This window comes from Delphinapterus leucas, chromosome 10, assembly GCF_059928025.1.
Source record: "Delphinapterus leucas isolate spDelLeu-1000000601 "Yukka" chromosome 10, BTC_Dleu_Yukka2, whole genome shotgun sequence".
Taxonomy (NCBI): Eukaryota; Metazoa; Chordata; class Mammalia; order Artiodactyla; family Monodontidae; genus Delphinapterus; species Delphinapterus leucas.
This window is the reverse complement of record NC_143138.1, coordinates 69039454-69059226: the sequence shown is the minus strand read 5'-3', so window position 1 is coordinate 69059226 and position 19773 is coordinate 69039454. Positions and strand designations below refer to the sequence as shown.

At 54.6% G+C, this 19773-nt stretch overlaps 2 protein-coding genes across 3 annotated transcripts in view; one reads left to right on the top strand and one right to left on the bottom strand.

The window, feature by feature from the left end:
- Nucleotides 1-1473: 1473 nt before the first annotated feature.
- ITIH1 (inter-alpha-trypsin inhibitor heavy chain 1) lies at nucleotides 1474-15680 on the bottom strand. 2 transcript variants are annotated; one of them, XM_022572884.2, is made up of 22 exons: nucleotides 14657-15680; nucleotides 14399-14419; nucleotides 13988-14154; nucleotides 13458-13562; nucleotides 12982-13144; nucleotides 12307-12420; nucleotides 10973-11098; nucleotides 10772-10888; nucleotides 9898-10066; nucleotides 9684-9809; nucleotides 8562-8743; nucleotides 8118-8303; nucleotides 6951-7090; nucleotides 6210-6364; nucleotides 6098-6112; nucleotides 5655-5675; nucleotides 5113-5193; nucleotides 4889-5002; nucleotides 3652-3853; nucleotides 2596-2768; nucleotides 1895-2006; nucleotides 1474-1739 (listed from the first exon to the last, which is right to left on the bottom strand). In XM_022572884.2, exons 1-22 carry the CDS (start codon nucleotides 14846-14848, stop codon nucleotides 1610-1612), a joined length of 2811 nt encoding a protein of 936 aa, XP_022428592.2. In that variant the 5' UTR covers nucleotides 14849-15680; the 3' UTR covers nucleotides 1474-1609. The 2 variants fall into 2 exon arrangements, with proteins under 2 accessions (XP_022428592.2, XP_089775596.1); XM_089919470.1 differs by lacking the exons at nucleotides 5655-5675; nucleotides 6098-6112; nucleotides 13458-13562; ... (1 more) ...; nucleotides 14399-14419; nucleotides 14657-15680 and having other exon boundaries at nucleotides 6186-6364.
- Nucleotides 15681-17734: 2054 nt separating this feature from the next.
- Nucleotides 17735-19773, top strand: part of NEK4 (NIMA related kinase 4) — a 55854-nt gene continuing 53815 nt past the window's right edge. Inside the window, exon 1 of the mRNA XM_089919461.1 lies at nucleotides 17735-17825. The gene's annotated coding sequence lies outside the window, so the exon portion shown is untranslated. The remainder of the gene's footprint in view (nucleotides 17826-19773) is intronic.

The window sequence follows — 19773 nt, the reverse complement described above, 5'->3', positions numbered from 1 at the left end:
TCACGGCCCTGCAGCCGCCTGAGGAGCTTTCCCCAGCCCCTCTCCTCCAGGCTACCGCCTCATCCCCCAATACTTGGAGTTTTGTGGGAGGGACAACTCAAAGTACGAAATTCTGAGGTTGCTCAAGAGGCCCCTGAGGGACAGCTGGGGACTTGGAGGGACCCAGAGTTATCATACAGAATTTCGAATTAAAGGAATCTAGGAAATCTTCAGGTCCACCCCATTTCCACTCTAGAGGACGGGAAAAGGAGGCCCCAGTTGGGCAGACTTTGCTGAGGGTGACCAGCCAGCTGGCAGCCCGTGGCTCTCCCTTGAGAAGCCCAGGATACGTCAGACGGTGGGCTGGGCTCTGAAATTCCACTGGCTGCCCCTCAGGGCTCTGTGTCCCTGGGCTTGGGGCAGCTCTGGACCTCAGCATTTGTGTTGTTGATCTGAGCCCCCATGGGCCTCATCTGGAATGGGAACTGGACAGAAGCCAGAAAAAGCAGAAACCCTTTGGAAAGGAGTGGGTGGAGGCCCATCAACCTTCGCCAAAAGGGCCAGTGGCTCCCCAAAGTACAAGTTCATTTCCACACACCCTGTAACGTCACATTTTAACTGGGCCCCTAGACAAGGCCCAGGGAAGGCATTCTGAAGGGGTATCAGGCATCAGTGTGAGAAGTCAGTGGACTGCTCTTCCTGGCCCCTGAAATCACAGCTTCTGGGCAGTGGCCGTCTCTGCTTTGGGGAAATATGCCTGCTCTGAGAGGTTCCAAACCCTCAGCTGGGAAATCCAGTGGAGGATGGAGGCCTGGGAACTGCCACCTGAGGCCCTGACCCCAATAGGTGACCCTCGGCTCCTGGCAGGACTTCTTCAGGACCCCAAGTCCATATATATTTCATGTATTTCTTTCACATGTTCGTGTTAAGTGATACTTTGGGATATCCAGAACCAAATCCCAGCAGGCTTTGGCCATCAGCCACCCAGCCTGATGGGAATATTTACATGGGGTGGTTAAGCACATAGATGCTGACTCCAGATAGCATGGGTTCAAATCCCAGCTCCGCCACTTAAAAGATGAGTGATTTTGGACAAATTACCTAACCTCAGCTGAAAGTAGTCATGATAAAAGTATCCCCCAGGGCTGTTGAGAGTATACATTTAATTAATTCAACAAAGGCACTTAGAACAGTTCCTGGCTACAGGAAGCACTGGGGCAGCTGCAGCTGTTACGGGTTGTTCCTGTACGTGCTGCCAGAGTGTCCTTTGGTCTCTGGACCTGTAGGGGAGGCTGTGTGCACGGGACACCCAGGACACTCAGAGGGCACAGGGCCAGGCAGCTGCAGAGAACAAGGTGGGGTGGGGGCAGAGTTGGTGCCAGCTCCGGCCCAGCCTCCTGGTCTGCTGTGGCTCCTGAGCCCTTCTGAGAAGCAACATCTTGGGTTGCCTCCCTGCCACACCCCCTCCCACAAAGCAGCCGGCCTGGGCTGGACATAGCCTCTCTTTAATGGAAGTCATGAGTGCTTCGACATAGGAGGCCAGCTTGGACAGGGAGGTGTGGCCTGGGCAGCAGGTCAGGCTCCTCCTCTGTCATGGTCCCAAGGGAGGATTGGTGTGCTGGCTGGGGGCTCAGAAGATGTCGGGGACGATATAGTCAGTGTGAACACCGTCGATCAGCCCATCCCCGTTGTTGTGGATGAACCAGCAAGTCACCTCAGCCCCATGCCGGGGGTCTTTGCTGTAGTCTTTTTGCAAGCCCCTGAGGAGACACAAGCCAGCTGGGGTCACCTTTTGGAGCTGGCAGGGCTGCACCGCCCCAGGAAGCCCACCTCAACCCTGTGACACCTGGAGGAAGGCCTGGAGCAATGATGGGGAAGGCCAAGGGCAGAGATGCTGGGAGAGCAGCCCACCCACCTGGTGACCGTCAGCCGGCGTTTCTTCACCACCATTGTGGCGTCTGTCTTTGTGGGGTCAGAGCCTGGGTGGAGGTCGAACACTTTATAATCAAAGGGGTGGAAGAATTGTCCTGGAAAGGCATATGGGAGATAGCAGTTACCATCGGGGGCCTTGCTGCCTTGTACTCAGTAGGTGCTCACTGGAGGCTTAGAGAGTTGCCTAAACAATTGTTTTTCAAGGGCTTGACCGTTTCTATAAATGTTGGCATCAAAAGCCACCTTTAGTTCACTTGCTATAAGGAAGCAGATATATTGCCTGGTGGTTGTACCTCCTGTCTTTTTGGACCAATTCCAAAGGAATCTGGCTGGGGAGAGAGGGTTGAGGGGTAGAGAACGGTCTGCAGGAAGGCCACAAGGAGAAGCAGTGTGGCCAATGACCCATCCCACTCAGGAGGTCTCTGGGTGTCCACTGGACCTTTCCATTTGCTAATCGGACCTCTCCTTACTCGCTCCCAGGCTCACTTAACCTTTAAATTCATTGTGTTTGATTGCAGCCTTTTTGTGGGACAAGCCTTCACCGGGACCCTCTTTGGAACTCTGAGCCTTGTAGGCCATGTTGGAGGTGGGCCTATCCTGGTGACCCGCTGCAAAGCTCACCCAGGGTAAGTCCTCTGGTTTCAACACCCCACCCCACAGTTCTGCCCGCCTAGCCAGCCGTACCCAGCAGCCCGTGTGTCCGTGCCGACATCCGGTGACTATCCAGCACGTAGAAGCCCAGGAAGTCCTGGCAGATGGCACTCCTCTTCCATACCCGGTGCAGGACGACCTCGAAGGTGCCCCCATCCTCCACGGACACCACCAGGTTCCTCTTCCTGTTGATGGTCACCACCACCCTGTGGGGCCAGGTGCCATGAGGGCAGGTGTGGCTGCACTGCACCCCCTCCATTCAGCTGCTCTTGTCCTTGAGACCCAGCTCTTATGAACCTCTCTCCCCGCAGGGGGTTGACGGTTACCTGCTCCATGCTCCTTCCCACTTGTTGCTATTGTGTATGGGGCCCTTACAATGTGCTAGGCTCTGTGCTAAGCCCTCCACACAAACTGCATCATTCAGTTCCCACTCTGATCCTGTGAGGACTGAGGCTTAGAGAGGTTAAAAAACTTGCTCAAGGTCACACAGCTGGTGAGTGGCAGAGCCAGGACTTGGACTCCAGCCTGTCTATTATGAGTCTGTGTTCTTTGACTCCCACTTATCATCTGTGTCCTCCATACCGGACTCTGCCCACCTCTTCCTATAGCTCTGCTGCCCAGAGAATGAGTGAAGGAAGGAACAAACACTAAACATGGCATACTAAGACAGGGGCTGAAAGAGAAACCTAGAGAACGCTGGAGTTCAGCAGAGGAAGGGACTAGGATGGCTTCAGGGAAGAGGTGGCCAATGCACTGGGCCTGGGAGGAAGAGTCGGCTTGGTTTGGTGGAGACAGGGGTGGACTGCAGGGTGAGGGTGCCACGGGAGCACAGGCATCTAGGCAGCTGGGCCCGGAGCACGTGTCCAGCAATCCAGGGAAATTGGGAGTCAGGGGTGGGGAATGGCCCACGGGGCCCGATGTGTCTGCACAGCCTACGCGGAGGCCACATGGACGTCACACGCTGACACAGCTCGGGGAATGAGGGCCCAGCAGGCTCGGGCAGCAGAGCTGGCTCTGGGGCTTCGCGCCTTGGTCTTCACCACACCCACCCCCGCCTCCCCTCCCAGGCCCCGGCCCCAGCCCGGTTACTCATTCTGCCGCAGTGAGGCCTGGTCCCTCCAGGAGAATATGGGTCGGCCAGAGCCAGGGTTCAGTGTAATGTTCTGAGGAGTCACTTCCAGCTGGAAGCCTGTTGCGGGGTTTGCGATCCCCAGCCGCCCGAAGTATGTGCCCTCGTGCTTCCCAGGGCCACTGGCCTCATTGCCGATGAGCTGGCCATTCACTGAGAAGCCTGCAGTGGGGTGAGGGGCCATCCGGGTCAGGGCGGCCCAGCTCTCCCTAGAACCCCACCAGCCGGTCCTTGCTCCTGCCGCCCCCAATGCCCACCCTCTTTGGGCTCTGAGGGCCTCACCACCCAAGGGGAGGGGCCTTCAGGACAGGTGCAGGCCGCTCGCAGCGCCGCCTCCCTTCCCTCCCGCCGCACTAACTCTCTGAGACTTAGCCCTCGGTTCTGAGCCCTGAAGGAGGTGTCACCTCCCCGAGGACAGGCCTTGGGCCTGCTCCTTCTCTGTGGACCCAGGCCCTGACACAGGGCAGGTCACAGTAGGTGCTGCAGGTGGGCCTCTCCACAGAAGCCTCCTCTGAACTGAGCAGCCAAAAGCCCCTCCCCGTCTTCACTATCCCAACACAGCACGTCTCATGCTCGGAAATTGTCAGCTAAGAATTTGTTCACCTGTTTATCTCCCTTGCCTAAACTCCACGAGAGCAAGGACTTTGTTTCGGTTCCCACTGTGTCCCCAGACCTTAGGATGTGCTCAACAAATATTAGCAGATGGCCTGACTGGACTGGGAGGGTGGGAGAAGTGGCCGATAGATGGAGAGGGCGTTGTTCCCATCACCTGAGCCCTGCTGGGGAGGTGGGCTCCAGGACCCCTGCAGCCATGCGGGGGATGGGGGAGGGAGGTGTGGCAGGGCCACCGCATCATTTATAGGATTCAGTACAAAATGAAAACGAGGGGCCCCTCATTCAAAACTTGTTAAGAATTTCAAGATGCAACAGCAGAACATTCAATCAAGCATGGAGTCCTTCCAAGGGCAGGGTCCTGTGCACCTGCACAGGTCACATGCCCATGAAGCAGGCCCTGTATAGGGCCCAGGCAGGCAGATGGGGCATGAAGGAGGCCGGCTGAGCCCAGCCAGGTGGCAGGTACACAGGGTGAGGGGAGTGGAGGCCACAGCCACTGTCCTTCCTGTTCATGGCTGAATGTTGAGGACAGAGGAGCCTAGGCCCCACCCTCTCTGGCAGAGGGCGTAATGTCACCCGTACCTGTGTCAGGGTCCTGCACCAGGCTCAGGACCACACCAGGCTCCTCGTTGATATTGAAGCACAGAGTGTCCTCTTTCTGGGGCACGTGGATGAGGAAGTGGGGGTCAGTGTCCACTGGGGGCACAGCATGGAGTCTATTAGATTGAGTATTAGGCACATGGGGCCGGCTGGGGAGAAGGGTTCAGTCAGGCAGGTGTGTCCCTCAGACCCTCCCAAGGACTCACCGCCAGTCACTTGGTTTGGCAACTGCTGGACCTCGGAGCTAGGGCGCGTCGGAGAAGGCTGCGAGGCCAGCAGCACGAAGGCTGACGGGCAAGAGTGAACAGCGCTTAGAAGGGAAGCAGCTGCGCCTTCCCTGGAGCTGCTGCCTCCTTTTCTGAGGCCCCTCCCACCCAGGCGGGCTGGCCTGAGGCCACAGGGGCCGGAGTGGACACAGAGCCTTTGACGCCTCTCGGGATGTGGGAATGGAAATTTGGCCCAGCACAGTGGCGTGGCCCCCTCTCGGTCTCCTTTCCTGGGAACTGGGAGGTGCTGGTGGCATAGGGGTGGGGAGGCCAGGCCAGGTCAGGGGGAGCGTTCTGACGGTTCCCAGTGAGAGGCAGCGAGGAACACTGGAGCAGAGGAAGAAAACCTTAGGCTATCATTTCCTCATCAGGCAGATAGGTGATGACCCAGGCTTTGCTCAGGACTGAATGCACAGCCTGAGAGGTGGCCATGTGTGGAGTAGAGGGTAGAGACCTGCGTCATCAGGATGGCTGCCACTTACTCTTTCTGGGTCCCACCATCTCTGTAGAGGACAACAGTAGAGGACAGCGTCACTCTCCCCACTCCACACGAAAGGCACGCGCCTCATTCCCCAAGTGCAGCTGGGCCCGGAGGCCAATCAGGCCTGGGCCCGCCCTCCTCCTGGGGGCCCCAGCCCTCTTCCTGGGGGTCCCAGCCCTCCTGGTAGATGGATGCTCACACGTAGGGCCCCTAAGGAGTCCGGGGAGTGGAGGGGTTCAGGCTGAGCGAGAGCTCCCCGAGCACACAGGAGGCAGCAACTAGTTTGCAGCAAAGTAGGGAAGGGCATCTTGGGGAAGGAAGAGACCAAGAAAGGGTGGAGCAGAGCAGGGGGAGTGGGTGCTGTGTGCCTGGCGGCTGGAGCACGTGCCACTTGCCCAGCCACCCGGAGCCCCTTGCGGAAATCAACGTGATTTAAAAACTCACCCAAGGGCAGAGAATCTGGAAAGGAGAGAAAGGAAAGAGAATTAACGCCCAGGAGATTTTTGGCTCTCAGAAGCCTCCCCATGCCCACAGCCTCCCCTCTGCCAGCCCATACCCTCCAGGGCCTTGTCAATGAGGGGCTCCAGGCCGTCTTGGTCCGCCATGCCCCTGATGGTCATGGAGGTCAGCGGGGTCACAAACTGATAGGCCAGCGACATCTTCAGGGCCTTGGCTGACACGTTGGCCTTCTCTGCCCCCTCCAACTTCATCCTGCCAGACAGACACCGGCTCTAAGCCCGCAGCTTGGATGACAATGGACTTGCACTCCCTCGTCCTTTCCTTCCTTTGTTCACTCTTTCAGCAAATGTTTACAAGGCCCCTGCAGTGCCCCCGCCCAGGGGCTGTCTTCAAGGACCTCATGATTTAAAGGCCTCCCTCAGAGAAAACCTGGAGGTCTGGCAGGCCTGGGGGATGTGCCTCAGAAATACACAGAGAATTCAGTAGCTGTGAGATCCTGGCAAGTGGTCTAACCTCTCTGAGCCTCGGTTTGCTCGGCACGTTGTGAGGATTAAATGAGTGTGTCTGGACACAGCAGCCCCGCAGTAAAGGGAAGCCTCCCCCGCAGCGGCTCAGTGGGGCAAAAGGGGCTGCCCTGTGCCCCCAGCGGGCCCTGACCACACTATTGACTGCCTGGTTGATATTAACTCAGCGAGCAAAGTCAGAGGCCAGTAAATCTGACCTGCTTGCAACCTCCAAGGCCTAGAACCGCCCCTCTGTAGTCCAAAGGCCCAGGGTGGGGGGCGTGCTCTGGGGTGGTCATGCCCCTCCACCCCCCAGGCAGCCACAGGGCTGGTACCGCTTGGCCAGCAGCTCCTGGATGGTGAGGTAGGCCCACAGGCGTTCGACGTGGTTCTCCAGCATGTGGCCCCGCTCTCGGAGCAGTTTCTTCATCTCTTCCTCGTCCACCAGGCAGGTTGTCTTGAATTCTTGGCCCTCCTGAGGGAGGCGAGGGAGAGAGAGGTTGTGCGCCATGAGGGGTTCTGGGGGAGCCCGATGTTGTCTGGTCTCTGCAGCTCCGTTCTGAGCATGCTACCCCCTGCCTTTCCTGAGCCTGCTCTCCTCGTCCTCTTCCATCCGTTCCTTCCACGAAAGTTGCTAAGCACCCTCTGTTAGCCAAGTTGGGCCAGGCCCTGGGGATCCCAGGGATGGAGGATCAGGCCCTGCCCTCATGGAGTTACTCTCTCTGGGGGATGCCAGCAGGCACCCAGCCGATCCACCATGTAGCTGTTTCCACCACGCCCCGCTCCTCCGTATGCCCACCGCGGCCCCGTGCACCCTTCAGCTTGCCACAGCTCACAAATGCGCCTTCTCTCCCCAGCTACAGTAACGGGGGCACCTCTTCCCGAGGGCATCCCATGTACCAGGCACTGTATAAGCCTATCATGTGGATTATTTCGTTCACTCCACACAACTCTCTAGTACATTGTTACCCCCACGGTACAGGAAGGCCTAGAGAGCTGGACCCGTTTGATCAGCGTCACCCAGCTGCAGCCAGGGTCTAGCTCAGCTTTCCTCACTCTAAGCCCGAGTCCTGAACCCTCAACTACACTGCACGGCTAGAGCCCAGGTCTCTGTGACCCCCCACACCGCAGCACACACGCACACACGGGCACTGCACCGAGGTGCAGAGCTGCGTGTACAGCAGGTGCTCAGGAAACAGTGGTCACTTAGAAGAAAGAGGCTGGCCTCTCACACTCTCACGCTTTGGGAGGAATGACGTGAGGAACAACAGGTGGACCAGTTGGATACAAGGGACTACAGCTAATCAAGGCCATGTTGGCCCCACTCTAGCCTGCCCTCTGGATGCCTTCATTGGAAGAATGCTCACGCCTGGGGGGTGTGTGGCCTGCTGGGATGAGGCACCGCTCTGGGGAAAGAGAGGCTGCCGGGGGCACAGGGGTGGGGAGCAGTGTAGGTTTGGAGTCTCTGGGTGCCTCTCCACCCTCCGCAGCCCTCTGTTTACCCCATAGGCTTGCACATCCGCCTTGAAGCTGCTCAGTTTGTGGTCAGCGATGCGCCCGGCCACTATGATCTCCGAGCCTTCATAGTACTGTTTATGGTGGTGCTGGGTCAGGGCCGAGACGGCATCCCAGGGGTACAGCAACTCCACATCCCTCAGCAGAGGGTTGGCTACCTGCTCGTAGAAGCCCTGTGGGGATGGGGGGTGCAGCCTCAGTGCTGGTGGGTCGTCCTAGGCATCCAACAGGAAACCCACTCACAAAGTGGGGTGTCGGGATCCCTACTTTATAGAAGGAATTGAAGGCTCAGGGCTTAAGTAACTGGTTTGAGGTCACACAGCTAATTCAAACCCCACACCAGAGCTTTATCTGCTCTGGGCTGATGGGTACGTGGCTGCCAAGGCCATGCTCCCCATGGCGTGACTTTGGGAGCAGGGGGAGGAGGAGACCTGCAGCTGCTGGGTGGCATCGTGGTCCTCGTAGATTCTCTGGACACGTCCGTTGTTCTCCAGGGACATGACCTCCAGGAATTTCAAGTCCACATCATGGCCGAAGCCCAAGTTGTAGAGTGGGAACTTGCCCCTGATGGCATCTCGGACGTTCTTGAGGATTTGGGTATGATCCGTCACCCCTGCAGCCACACAGCCAGGTAGGGACGGGATGCTGGCTCACAGGTGTGTGGGGCACAAGGGGACTTTGGGGCACCCTCCCTGGGGGCCAAGACTCCCATCTCAGACCATCTCCAGTCCCCACTGGCATCTTGAGGCAACGCCTCTTGCTGGCTCACCTGGGTGACTGCAACAGCTACTCACAGAGCTCCTCGAAGACTTTGCCCATCTACATGGATCCACCATGAGCAGATCTGATTCTGCTCTGAACTCACGGCTCCTCGCATGGCCTGTGAGGTCCTGCTGACCCTTCCACCCTGTTTCACCTACTCTGCATATGCCTACACTTCCCAGACAGGCCCTGCCAGTGCACAAACCTTGTTTTGCTCAAGCTGCCCCTTCTGCCAGGGATCCCTTCCTGCTTCTCCTCCCCTCCTTCCAGATTGAGCTCAGGGGCCACCTCTTCCAAGACGCCTTCTGAGACCTTGCCTGGGCGAGGTGCCCCTTGTCTGTGCTCCTTCGGCCTTCTGGCACCCTTCAGGGCCCTTGACAGAGCATCTGCTCCTGGGGCTGCCTCCCCCAGTGGACCCTGGGCTCCTTAAGGGCAAAGATGTGTCTTGTTCTCTTAGTGTCTCTCCTTGGTCCCTAGTCCTGTGCTTGGCACTCAGTCAGTGCTGAACCCATAGTTCATTAAACTCAGCCTAGGGTTCTGCCCATCCTCCTGGGCCCTGTGCAACCCCGTGTCATGCAGAAACTTCCCCAGCTTCCCAATTCAGGACAGAACACCTTGGAGCTCCTTCAGACTCCGTGGTCTGAACTCTGCTTTTAAACCAGTGCTTGGCTTTGCCCTTAGCCTTTCTGCCCCCTGACAGCATCCCCATTGGTTGTATTTCCAAGTTCAGCTTGAATGCCTTTGGTAATGAAGAGATCACCACTTCCCAAGGTAGCCCTCAGGGCGTTTACCTTCTGTGGGCTCGCCATCTGTCAGCATGATGAGAATAGAGGCGTGGTTGCTGAGCTCTGGGAGGCTTCCCTGAGCTTTGTTCAGAATCTCAATTCCCTGGAGCAAACCTCCATTCAGGTTTGTAGCTGCAAAAAAGAGAAAGCAGATCAGTGTATGCCCTGAATCTGAGGGGACAGAGGTGACATCGAGGTGGCCCCAAACCCCTGCCCTTACACCCAGCCAGAGAGAAGTGCTGCACAAAGTTCCGAGCTGCGTCCAGATTGGCGGCAGATGCCTGCACCAGCGAGCCCCTCCAGGACTGCACTGCAGACCCAAAGAGGACCAGGTCGAAGTAGTCCCCTGGCCGCAAGTCCCCCAGGATTTTAAGGAGCGCCTCCTTGGTCTGTAAGGACAGGACAGTCAGTGGAGGGGCAGGGCCCCAGGATAGTGCCTTCTGTCATCTCCAGATACCCAGTTCAGAGATCCACAGGGTAGAGGTACATGGTGGGCAAGCAGAAGGGGATGGACAGGACAGCCAGGTGGTGCCAGGAGAGGAGCATCCTACTGAGTTCTGGGATGTCTTGAGAGGGATGGAGAAGGCAAAGGGACCCAGTATGGGGAGGGGAAATGACCAGGAGTTAAAGGGGGTCAGGATTAAGACAGAGGACCCCAGGGGGCTGAGTTTCTAAAACTCTGATTGTCCAGCCATGCTTTCACTGTGCTATGGACAGGACACCCAGAGCGCGGTGGGAGTGGGCTGTGCCCTGCTGCAAGCCATCTCCCGGGAGCGCTGTAATCATCCCTGCACGCCTAGGGTACAGGCCTCATCTTCCAAGCATCCCCCATTGGTAAACCCCACAACCGTATGGGCACTGCATTTTACTCCCATTTTTGTCATTGAGGAGAAGTGAATGCACTTGCCCACGGTTGCACAGTGAGAAAGTGGCTGATTCCAGAGCCCCTGACCACTGGGATATCCTGTTAAATTACCCTGCCTCTGACCAGGAGCAGAAGTCCCAAACCCAGACTCTGGAGGCAAAACCAGGGTGGGATGGGTGATGGGGCTAAAGAAGCTCCTGCTGGCCAACTGGTTAGAGCCACAGTTTACCTGCTTCACTTTCTGGCCTCCCATGGAGGAGCTGATGTCAATCACAAAAACCACATTCTTGTTCAGTTTTGTCAGGTTTTGGGGAGCAAAGAAGTGGGCAAAGTGGTTATCAGCGACCTGAAACACAAAGGGACAAGTGAGGCCTCTCTCTCAAGCACCCTGCCCACCCTCTGAGTCTTGGGCAAGAAGCTTCCAGCTCACCAGGAGGTCACAGGCCTTGTCCCGATTGACATCGTAGGTCACCTTGAAGTCCCCATTCAGCAAGGTCGTAGAGCATGTGGGGCAGGATTGCTGCTGGCCCACCGTGGGATGGAAAAGCACATGACCCTGGAACCATTGAAGGTGTGAGGCATTACTGGTTTGCAATGACAACGTAAGGGGTGTGTGTGTGTGTGTGTGTGTGTGAGTGTGTGTGTGGTGCACAGGCATAGGAATGAGTCTAGCGGGCCCCTCGCCCTGCTGCTGAGAATACATACCTGTGGGTGGTAGGAGAGAAGACCTGTTTCTTTGCTCACATGCTTCTGAATCATTGGGATTTTCTATAAGTATCATCACTTTGGATACACAATAAAAACAAAATAATAGCAGCATGAGAAGCATCGGTCAACTCACACTGTCTAGTGAAAAAAGCAACACTGTGCTGGAAAATGAAACCTGCCTGGATAGACAAAGAGAAGGAAGAGCTCCCAGAGTGGGAGCTGCGGTCTGTTTGGACTTGGTGCTGGTGTTCCGGGAAATTGGTGGTGGTTTGTACTCGATACATTTCTACACTTTTGTACTTTCCACATTTTCTTTAAAGATGCTTTTCTTTTTACTTTTTGTTTGTTTGTTATAAAAGCAAAATATGCTGATTAAAAATTTTTTTGAAAGTTATTAGGAAGACAAAGACCATCCCCTTGGTCCCCTACTGAAAGCAAGCATGTTTGCTAACACTCTGGGGTATCATATTTTGTTTCAAAGGAACCCCTTCAAAACTGTAGGAAACATTTCTTTTAAGTGAATTGTTATGGACTCACTACCAAAGGTGGGTGGGGAATAAACAGTTTGCTCCTGGCTCCAGTTGAGGGCAAGTTAGGAAGCAGGGCACTAGCTGGGTATCACCCGCTCATATGCCACACTCCTCAGGACCTGGGGTAGGGACAAGCAGGGGGCTTCTGGGATTCCCACAGACAGGTGGGAAGTGACAAGTGGCAAGTGGCTGGGTAGGCCAAAGGCCTTTCCAAACTTCATCATGTTTCCAAGAACACTGGGGCTTGGAATCCTGAGGTTTGCACATGTGCCCTATATTTCCATGAATGCTTTCCTGTTGGGATGAGACAGGCAAAGAGGAAACTGAGGCTTAAGCAAGCCAGCAACTCACCCCAGACCAGGCAGCCGTTGTAGGCACCCTCCCCAGCCTCAGCACACAGGCTTTTGCCAAGCGGCTCTGAGAATCAGGAGTGCAACGTTCCTCTCTCTCTCTCCCCTAGGGTGGCTTGCAGCCCTTGTCTGCAGCCATGCTGAGAAGTCTATGAGGGCTCAGCCATCCCACGCACCTCTTTTCCTGAGAAGGACTTCTTGATGAGTTGGGCGGCCAGTTCCTTGGGGAGGAAGGAGGCCTGGGCATCCAGCTTGCTGATCCCCCGAGGCTCAAAGATGTCCACGTCGATCTGTGGCATTGAAGCAGTTCCTGTACCAAGGCTCCCATTTGGGAGCCATCATCAAGTCTCAGCCAAGACCCAACGTATATCCTGACCACCTACTGTGTGCAGCACCCACCCAGCTCTCAGCACAGGGCCTGGCATGTTGTAGGCACTCCAAAAATATTGGCCAAATGAAAGTGTGCATGCCTGAGCCCCTCAACTCGGCCACCACTAAGGTGCCAGTAACAATTACAGCCCCTCAGGCTGCCCAGGACTAACTGGTTTACAAACTCCCTGGACATTCAATATCCCTCATGATCCTTGTGGCAGTTCTGGGACACACAAAACCCCCATTTGACAGATGAGCAAGCCAAGGCTCAGAAGAAGGAGGAGGTTGGAGGGTTCAGGGAGCTCCCTGCCCATGAACAGCCATCAGAGCCCACCCTGAGGAGTGAGTCGCCTCCCTGTGTGCTCAGGCCCAGGGCTGCACACGGTGGGTGCCGAACCAGCGCTCAGAGCCTCAGAGAGGGAGAGGCAGGAGCCCAGCTCCTGAGACCTTGCCCCTGCACGTGGTCACCAGCGATCTACCTCAAAATGCTGCACCAGCTGCTTGGGCTTGACCTTGATGACAATGTCATACAGCATAAGCTTTCGCCTCAGCACCTCCTCGTAGGTCAGCCGGAACGTGGCCTTGCTCCGGGGACTGATGGTGACCTGGATGGCAAACTGCTCCATCGTTCTCCCTGAGGCCCTGGATGTGCCACCAGTGGCAACAACAAACAGACAAATGGTAAGTGATATGGAGGTCCTTGTCACCTAAAGCATGGCCCTCAGAGTCAGTTTCTCTTATTTTCGCGCTGCTCCCAGCTTTCCTTGACCCTCACTCTTGTCTTAGCTGGCTGGCCAGGGTCAGAGCCCCACTTCTCCAGAGGCCTCGTCCAGTGCACCTGTGCCAGCAGTGGATCTGGGCAGTTTGCTCCCTTCCCATCAGCCTGGGCTGCCCTCCACCCAAGGCATGCATCCTGGCAGGGGAGGGCAGCACCAGGGCAGCACCCAGAGCTCACCTGACAAGGCCGGCGTTCTCTCCTGAGATGGCCGCTTTCCGGTACTGCTTCCATGCAGTCACTTTGTCCCTTATGTCCCCGAGGAATGCATTTTCACCTGCTGTGCTACAGGGAGGAAGACGCCCTCAGGGAGGTGCCCCTCCCCAACCACACAGGGCCTTTGTATTGGAGGTGCTCCCAGCCCAGGCACTAAGGAGGCCCTGTCCAGGTGAGCACTTGTGAGAGGGCATCTCCTGCTGGCCTTCCACTGCCCCCAGAGCTGCTCAAGGAGGTGGGCAGCCACGGCCACAGAGTCCAGCAAGAAACTCTGGGTGCCAGCCTGTGCTCCTTGGGCCCTAGGCTGAAAACACACTGTCAGAGGCTCTAGTTTGCTGTCTAAGATGGGAGCCCAGAGCAGACCTAAAGGGCTTTTCAGTCCTTCAGAGCTGGGGCTGGCCTGTGGCCCTTGGGGACGAGGGGATGGGCTGCACTGTTGGGCCACTCAGAGTCATGGTTTCGGGCTGGGCCTGGTGAACCAGGTGGGCACGCACATGGCAAAGTCGCTGATGAAGGCCGTCCTGGGGATTTCCACATCAAAGGCCACTTCCTTGGCTTCGTCGGCGTTGTTGACCACTTGGCTGGTGATGACACAGTGGGAAAAGCGAGAGGTGACTTTGCAGTTGACTTTCAAACTCTGGATGACCACGCCATCGACAGCCTAAAGTGGGACGTGCGGGAGGTGGCTGGGATGGGGGCTCAGCCACGGGAGACCTCGGCACCCAGCTCTGACACAGGTGCTGTTCTCTATGCCTGAGGCCATGCCGTGGGGCATGAGGGGGGTGGGCGAGCCCCCATTTGGAGGAGACGGGAGTCCCTCTGCCCAGGGGCACACCTCGAAGCCCAGGGGAAACAGACTGTAATAAAGGCCCACCACAGACCCCTGTGCTGAGATCCTCACTCACTGTGTCCAAAGCCGGTCGCTTCTGTAAAACAAAACCGGCACAAGTGTGAGTGCGAGCACTCAGCGGACCAGGGCCTATCTGTTAAGGGACGGGAGTGGAACACAGCCTGTGTCCTCGACGCCTCGGCCTCACTTCCCCCATGCTGCTGGGAAGTCCTCTCCATTCAGAGGAGGTCGAGGTGGGTGGGGAGAGCCCTGGTCTCTGTAGCCCCTTCCAGGTTCAGCTGCCCGTTTCTGGCCCAGGGGTTTACTCACATACCTTGCCACCTTTGGGACTGCGTGTGGGTGAACCCTGAGCGGGCATGGCCTGCAGGGTGAGCAGGGACGCCAGGCACACACAGAGCAGCCCCCGAAGCCCCGTCGTGCCGTGCATGGTCTCAAGGCTCCTGCTGCCTGTCACTTCACTCAGCCCACTAATCAATAACATGCTGGATAAACATGGATTAAACATTAGACAAGGTGAAGGCAAATATTACAATTTGAGGGATGAGAAATAGACAGTGAAAGCTTTCTCCTTAGGGGGACTCCCAGCTGTGCAAACTCCTGACCAGACTCAGACTGTGCCCCTTGGTTAGAGCTACACTCAGCTGGCGTGAATTGTGAAGACCCAGACAGCTCATTTAATCCCGGCTCCGTGGCACAGGGCCAGCATCAGCGACACTGGGGCAGGCATCAAGAAGCCACAGTTAAAAATGGATTTCTCAACTTCATTAGGTGTTCCTTTCAAAATTCTTTAAGCATCAACAAACTTTTCAGACAGTCACGCTTTGGCCAGAGAGGCAGATACGGTGGCTTACAAAGCGTCTGCCCATGTCCTTGTTTCTGATGGCACCACCTCTAGCAGTTCTGCTAGAGGTGGTCTGGACAGTTCTGGGGATACGTAATGGGTGACACACCCTTTAGGCCAGTCAGCTTTGTAAAGAAGAGCAGAAGTAAGCCTCATCATTCCAGGATATGGTGGAGACAAAAGATGAAAGCCATGCTTTCATGATGAAGGACAGACTACAAGCCATGCGTCGCTCTCAGCCCTTTATGATCTAATTTTATCCTCAGGGTGTCCCTGGGACGTTGGTCCCACAGCAAATGAAAGAGCATGTATTCAAACCCAAATCTTTCAGACTCCAAAGCCCAGGCCTATCATGTAATGATAGAAATGTCCTCTGCATTATTAGGAAGAAAGAAGAAGCAGTCAAAGATCCCAGAGACCCATCTTGTAGCTTGTTTCTTAAGTTTTATGCACAAACCCTGTCTGTCCCCCACAAGCCACACACAGTGGGCAGACATGGCCCCTGGTCAACCTACTCCATGGCCCTGGTTGGGATGTACTGGCTGCTGTGACCCTGATATGGTGAGGGGGCCCAGAGGCTTCTTTGATCTCTGTTTGCTTGTCCTGGACTTTGTCTCACAGAGCAGCTTCTGGGAAAGGGCTTATTGTCCCCAGGCCAGAATACCCTTCTTGCCTGTCTTCTGGCCTTTGCGGGAGATGAGATGGATCTACATGAAACTGTACATTAGGGGTTCTGTTGATTTTCTGCACCAGTATCAACCAAGCCCTATGTTGGGTTGGGCACAGTGCCAGGCACTAGGACACCACAGTGATGAAGCCTATGTGCCTCCCTGTGTTCAGTGAGCTGATGCCTTGGGAAAAGGAGTCAGACAAGTCAAAGGAAACCCAGTGAATCCCAAGAGTGGCCAGAAGGTAAAGAGGAGCCTGAGGAAGCTGTAGAAATCTGGAACGGGTGGAGCTCATCCCCTGCAGGGCCTTGGAGAAGCCTCCCAGAGGAGGTGCCTAGCAAATAGAGCGGCACTTGGGAAGGACAGGTGGGAAGGGGAGAAAGAGCAAAGCAGATGGGTAAGTGTGTAGCATGACTGGGGAAGGTGCAGGTGTCTGTGATGGGAGCAGCACCTAATGAAGAGGGTGGGGAAGGAGGCTGGGAAATGGCTTGGGACCAGCTGGCACAGGGGTCCCGTCTTTTGAGTAGGAAACACTAACAATATTTTGAGCAGGTGCATGGCAAGATCAAGACTGGGCTGTTGGGAGATGGCTAGTTCCAAGCCTGTGCCGTAGAGGTGATAGAAATGCACTTGTGTTGCATGGCCAGGAGAAAGGGCATGGGCAGTGCTAATGGTGACTAGCACCTGGCCCACTTCTCAGCATTTTTTGTGCCTTAGTTTGCTTACTGCTTACAGCTACCCCCAGGAAATGGATACTGTTCTTGTCCCATGTGACAGATGAAGAAGATTGGTTGACTCACTCTGTGGATGTGTGCGTGTGTGGAGGGGGAGGGTGATGGGTGGACAGGAAGCAGCTGAATTTGCTAAAGATTGAGCCTGGGGTGCTTCCCTAGTGGCGCAGTGGTTGAGAGTCCGCCTGCCGATGCAGGTGACATGGGTTTGTGCCCCGATCCGGGAAGATCCCACATGCCGCGGAGTGGCTGGGCCCGTGAGCCATGGCCGCTGAGCCTGCGCGTCCGGAGCCTGTGCTCCGCAACGGGAGAGGCCACAACAGTGAGAGGCTTGCGTACCACAAAAAAAAAAAAGATTGAGCCTGGGGGTTTGAGAGGGTGGCCATGCTGCTGGTGCCTGTGGGACAGCAGGTAGGCCCAGACCTGCTCAGACCCCTCGGTCTGATATGTCCAAACTGAACTCATGACCTTTCTTGCCCCCCACCACCAAGCCTGGTCTTCTTCTTCTTGTTGTCCATCCCAGTGAAGACCACCACCATCCATCCATGCATCCAAGCCAGAAAGCTGGGTGGCATCCTGGATGGCTCCCTCCCCTAAACTCTCAACCTCCTCCCCACCCCATCTCCAACCCTCTAAATATCTTTTTGGTCCATTCACTTTTCTCCAAATCCCCAGTCACCACTGAGTCTACCACCCTCATCTCTCACCTAGATGGCTGCTTCCCCCTACTTCTACTCTGCTCCCACAGTCTACCCTCTGGCAGCAGCCAGAGTCATTATTTTAAAAGGCTGATCCGCTCTAGGCCTTTCCCTGTCTAACATACTTCCAGGTCTTGAGTGGTCTGACCCCTGCTGACCTCCATCTCACCCAGCCCATGGCCCTTTGGGTCTCACAGCTTCAACTATAGATACTGTTTCCTGATCCATGCCACAACCAATCCACTTTTTGCTAGTATAACTTCCTTGTTCCTGCTCCCTTCAGCCTATAAAAATCTTTCATTTTGTACAGCTCCTTGGAGCTCCTTTCTGTCAGCTAGATGGGATATGTTGCCCAGTTCGTGAATCATTGAATGAAGCCAGTAAGATCTTTAAAATTTACTCAGTTGAAATTTGTTTTTTAACAGATTTGGTGGCAGCGGTGGGATCCAGAGGAAACTTCTGAGGGCTTTGAGGACAAGAAACACAAGCACTGGTACCCTCAAATCCTTTGAGTTCTCTTTCTCGCCACTTCCAAAGGCCATGGGTAAGTTCCTTCTGATTCTGAGCTCCATTCTCTTTGTGTCAAACTTCTGATTTAATTGGCTTTCCATTCTGGGGCAGGTCAGCTTGAGCTAGCAGATGGTTCCACCCAGAACCCAAGCCTCTAGCTCTTGGTTTCATCCACTGTTCTTTGTTTGATTGGAATCCCAGTCCATAGTCCCCTTTGTTGGGGGTCTTCTGGTTCAGTCCTTTCCCTAGTCCCCAGTTCCACATTGGGAATTGCTGGTGGTGCACACAAGGCCTTCTCTTGGCCAGGTTACTGTTAGTTTCTGTTAATGTGCACATGAGGTCAAGGCTGTTGCTAATAGGAATCTTGGAAGGCAAAAGCCACAAAACTGGTGGGCACAGGTGGAGCACATAAAAGCTGTTAGAGCACTCACCACCTAACTCTAAGACCCTAGTAATTATAATAAATTGGTCTCGGAAAGGGTTAGGTTGACACTAGGTCACCTGCCAACCGCAAGAAAATTTCTGTGCAACAAGATCCACTGTAAAACACCACACAAACTCCAACCTGGCAGCACATCCCTCTCAGGTATTAATTTGGCTCCAAGAGACCCAAGACAGCTAAAGAAATGGGATTGAGTTTCAAATAATTGAGTGTGTCACCTTCTGGCACAACTGCTTATTGTATACCCAAGAACTGTGGTCCTGGAAGCTGTAAATATCTGCAAAAATGGCAAAATCTTACAAAGACAATCTAGACTTACAATAGCTGTTATGAGAAAGGTTCCAGTTAGACAAGAGCATTTATTTAAGAAGTGCATTTGAAAGCAAGTGTTCCCAAATCAAACACACAGAATGGGACACCTATTTTTTTTTTTTTTTTTTTTTTGCGGTACACGGGCCTCTCACTGCTGTGGCCTCTCCCACTGCGGAGCACAGGCTCTGGACGCTCAGGCTTAGTGGCCATGGCTCACAGGCCCAGCCGCTCCGCGGCGTGTGGGATCTTCCCGGACCGGGGCACGAACCCATGTCCCCTGCATCAGCAGGCGAACTCTCAACCACTGTGCCACCAGGGAAGGGAAGGGAAGCCCCTGGGACACCTATTTTAATTGGCATGCAGAAACCTCCAAAAGCCTTCAGAATTCCGTAATAGCTTCATTGAGCAATTCATTGCAAAAGGCTAATGAAAAATTAAAGGCACACAGGCATGTAAAAGAAAAGACTATATGAGACTGATGCAACTCCTATTGCTCCCCTCTATCCTCCTTTACTTGAGTGCTCATTCTAGTAATCCTCTGTCTGAATTGTCTTTCCACTCTGAAGAGACTACAAGACCATAAACAAAAGTCCACCAAGTTAGTGGCCTTACAGATGTCCCCATATCTACCCTCAAAGGAGGGCCCTGATGTGGGCCCCTCCCAGTGTTGACAGCCTCCTGAAGGATTTTCTGGTAAACAGCTATTTTATTTCCTTAAGCAGCCTAGGGAAATTAAAATCAAAATTAATGAATAACCTTGAGCAATTCTGGTAGATATTAGAGCCTGAATATGGGATCCTGGGAAAACTGATACAGCCAGTGAAGAGTGAGAATTCTAACCAGCTTCGGCTCTCCTGAATCTCTGTCTGTAGTGCCCAGTCAAGAGGAGAATAAAACTTGTTATTGTAACTACCTTTACTGTTTGTCCTGGCTGAAAATTAACAAGATTTTTTTGAAAGGACTTTTTTTTTTTCCCCCAAGGTAGCTCTTTGGCCAGAAATTGGCCAAATTGTACGCTGAGATTCAGAGCTTGGTAAGAATTTTTTTTTAGGCCTTCTCTAAGCTAAATGTACCCAGAGGGAAAGAAAAAAACAAACAAGCAAAAAAACCTTCTGAAGCCTTTGTGGAAGGATTTACTAAAACATTTCAAAGACATATAGCTCTAAATCTAGAACATAGGACTCTTTTAGATTTCCATCTTAGTTGAAGATCTCCCTGTTACAAAGAA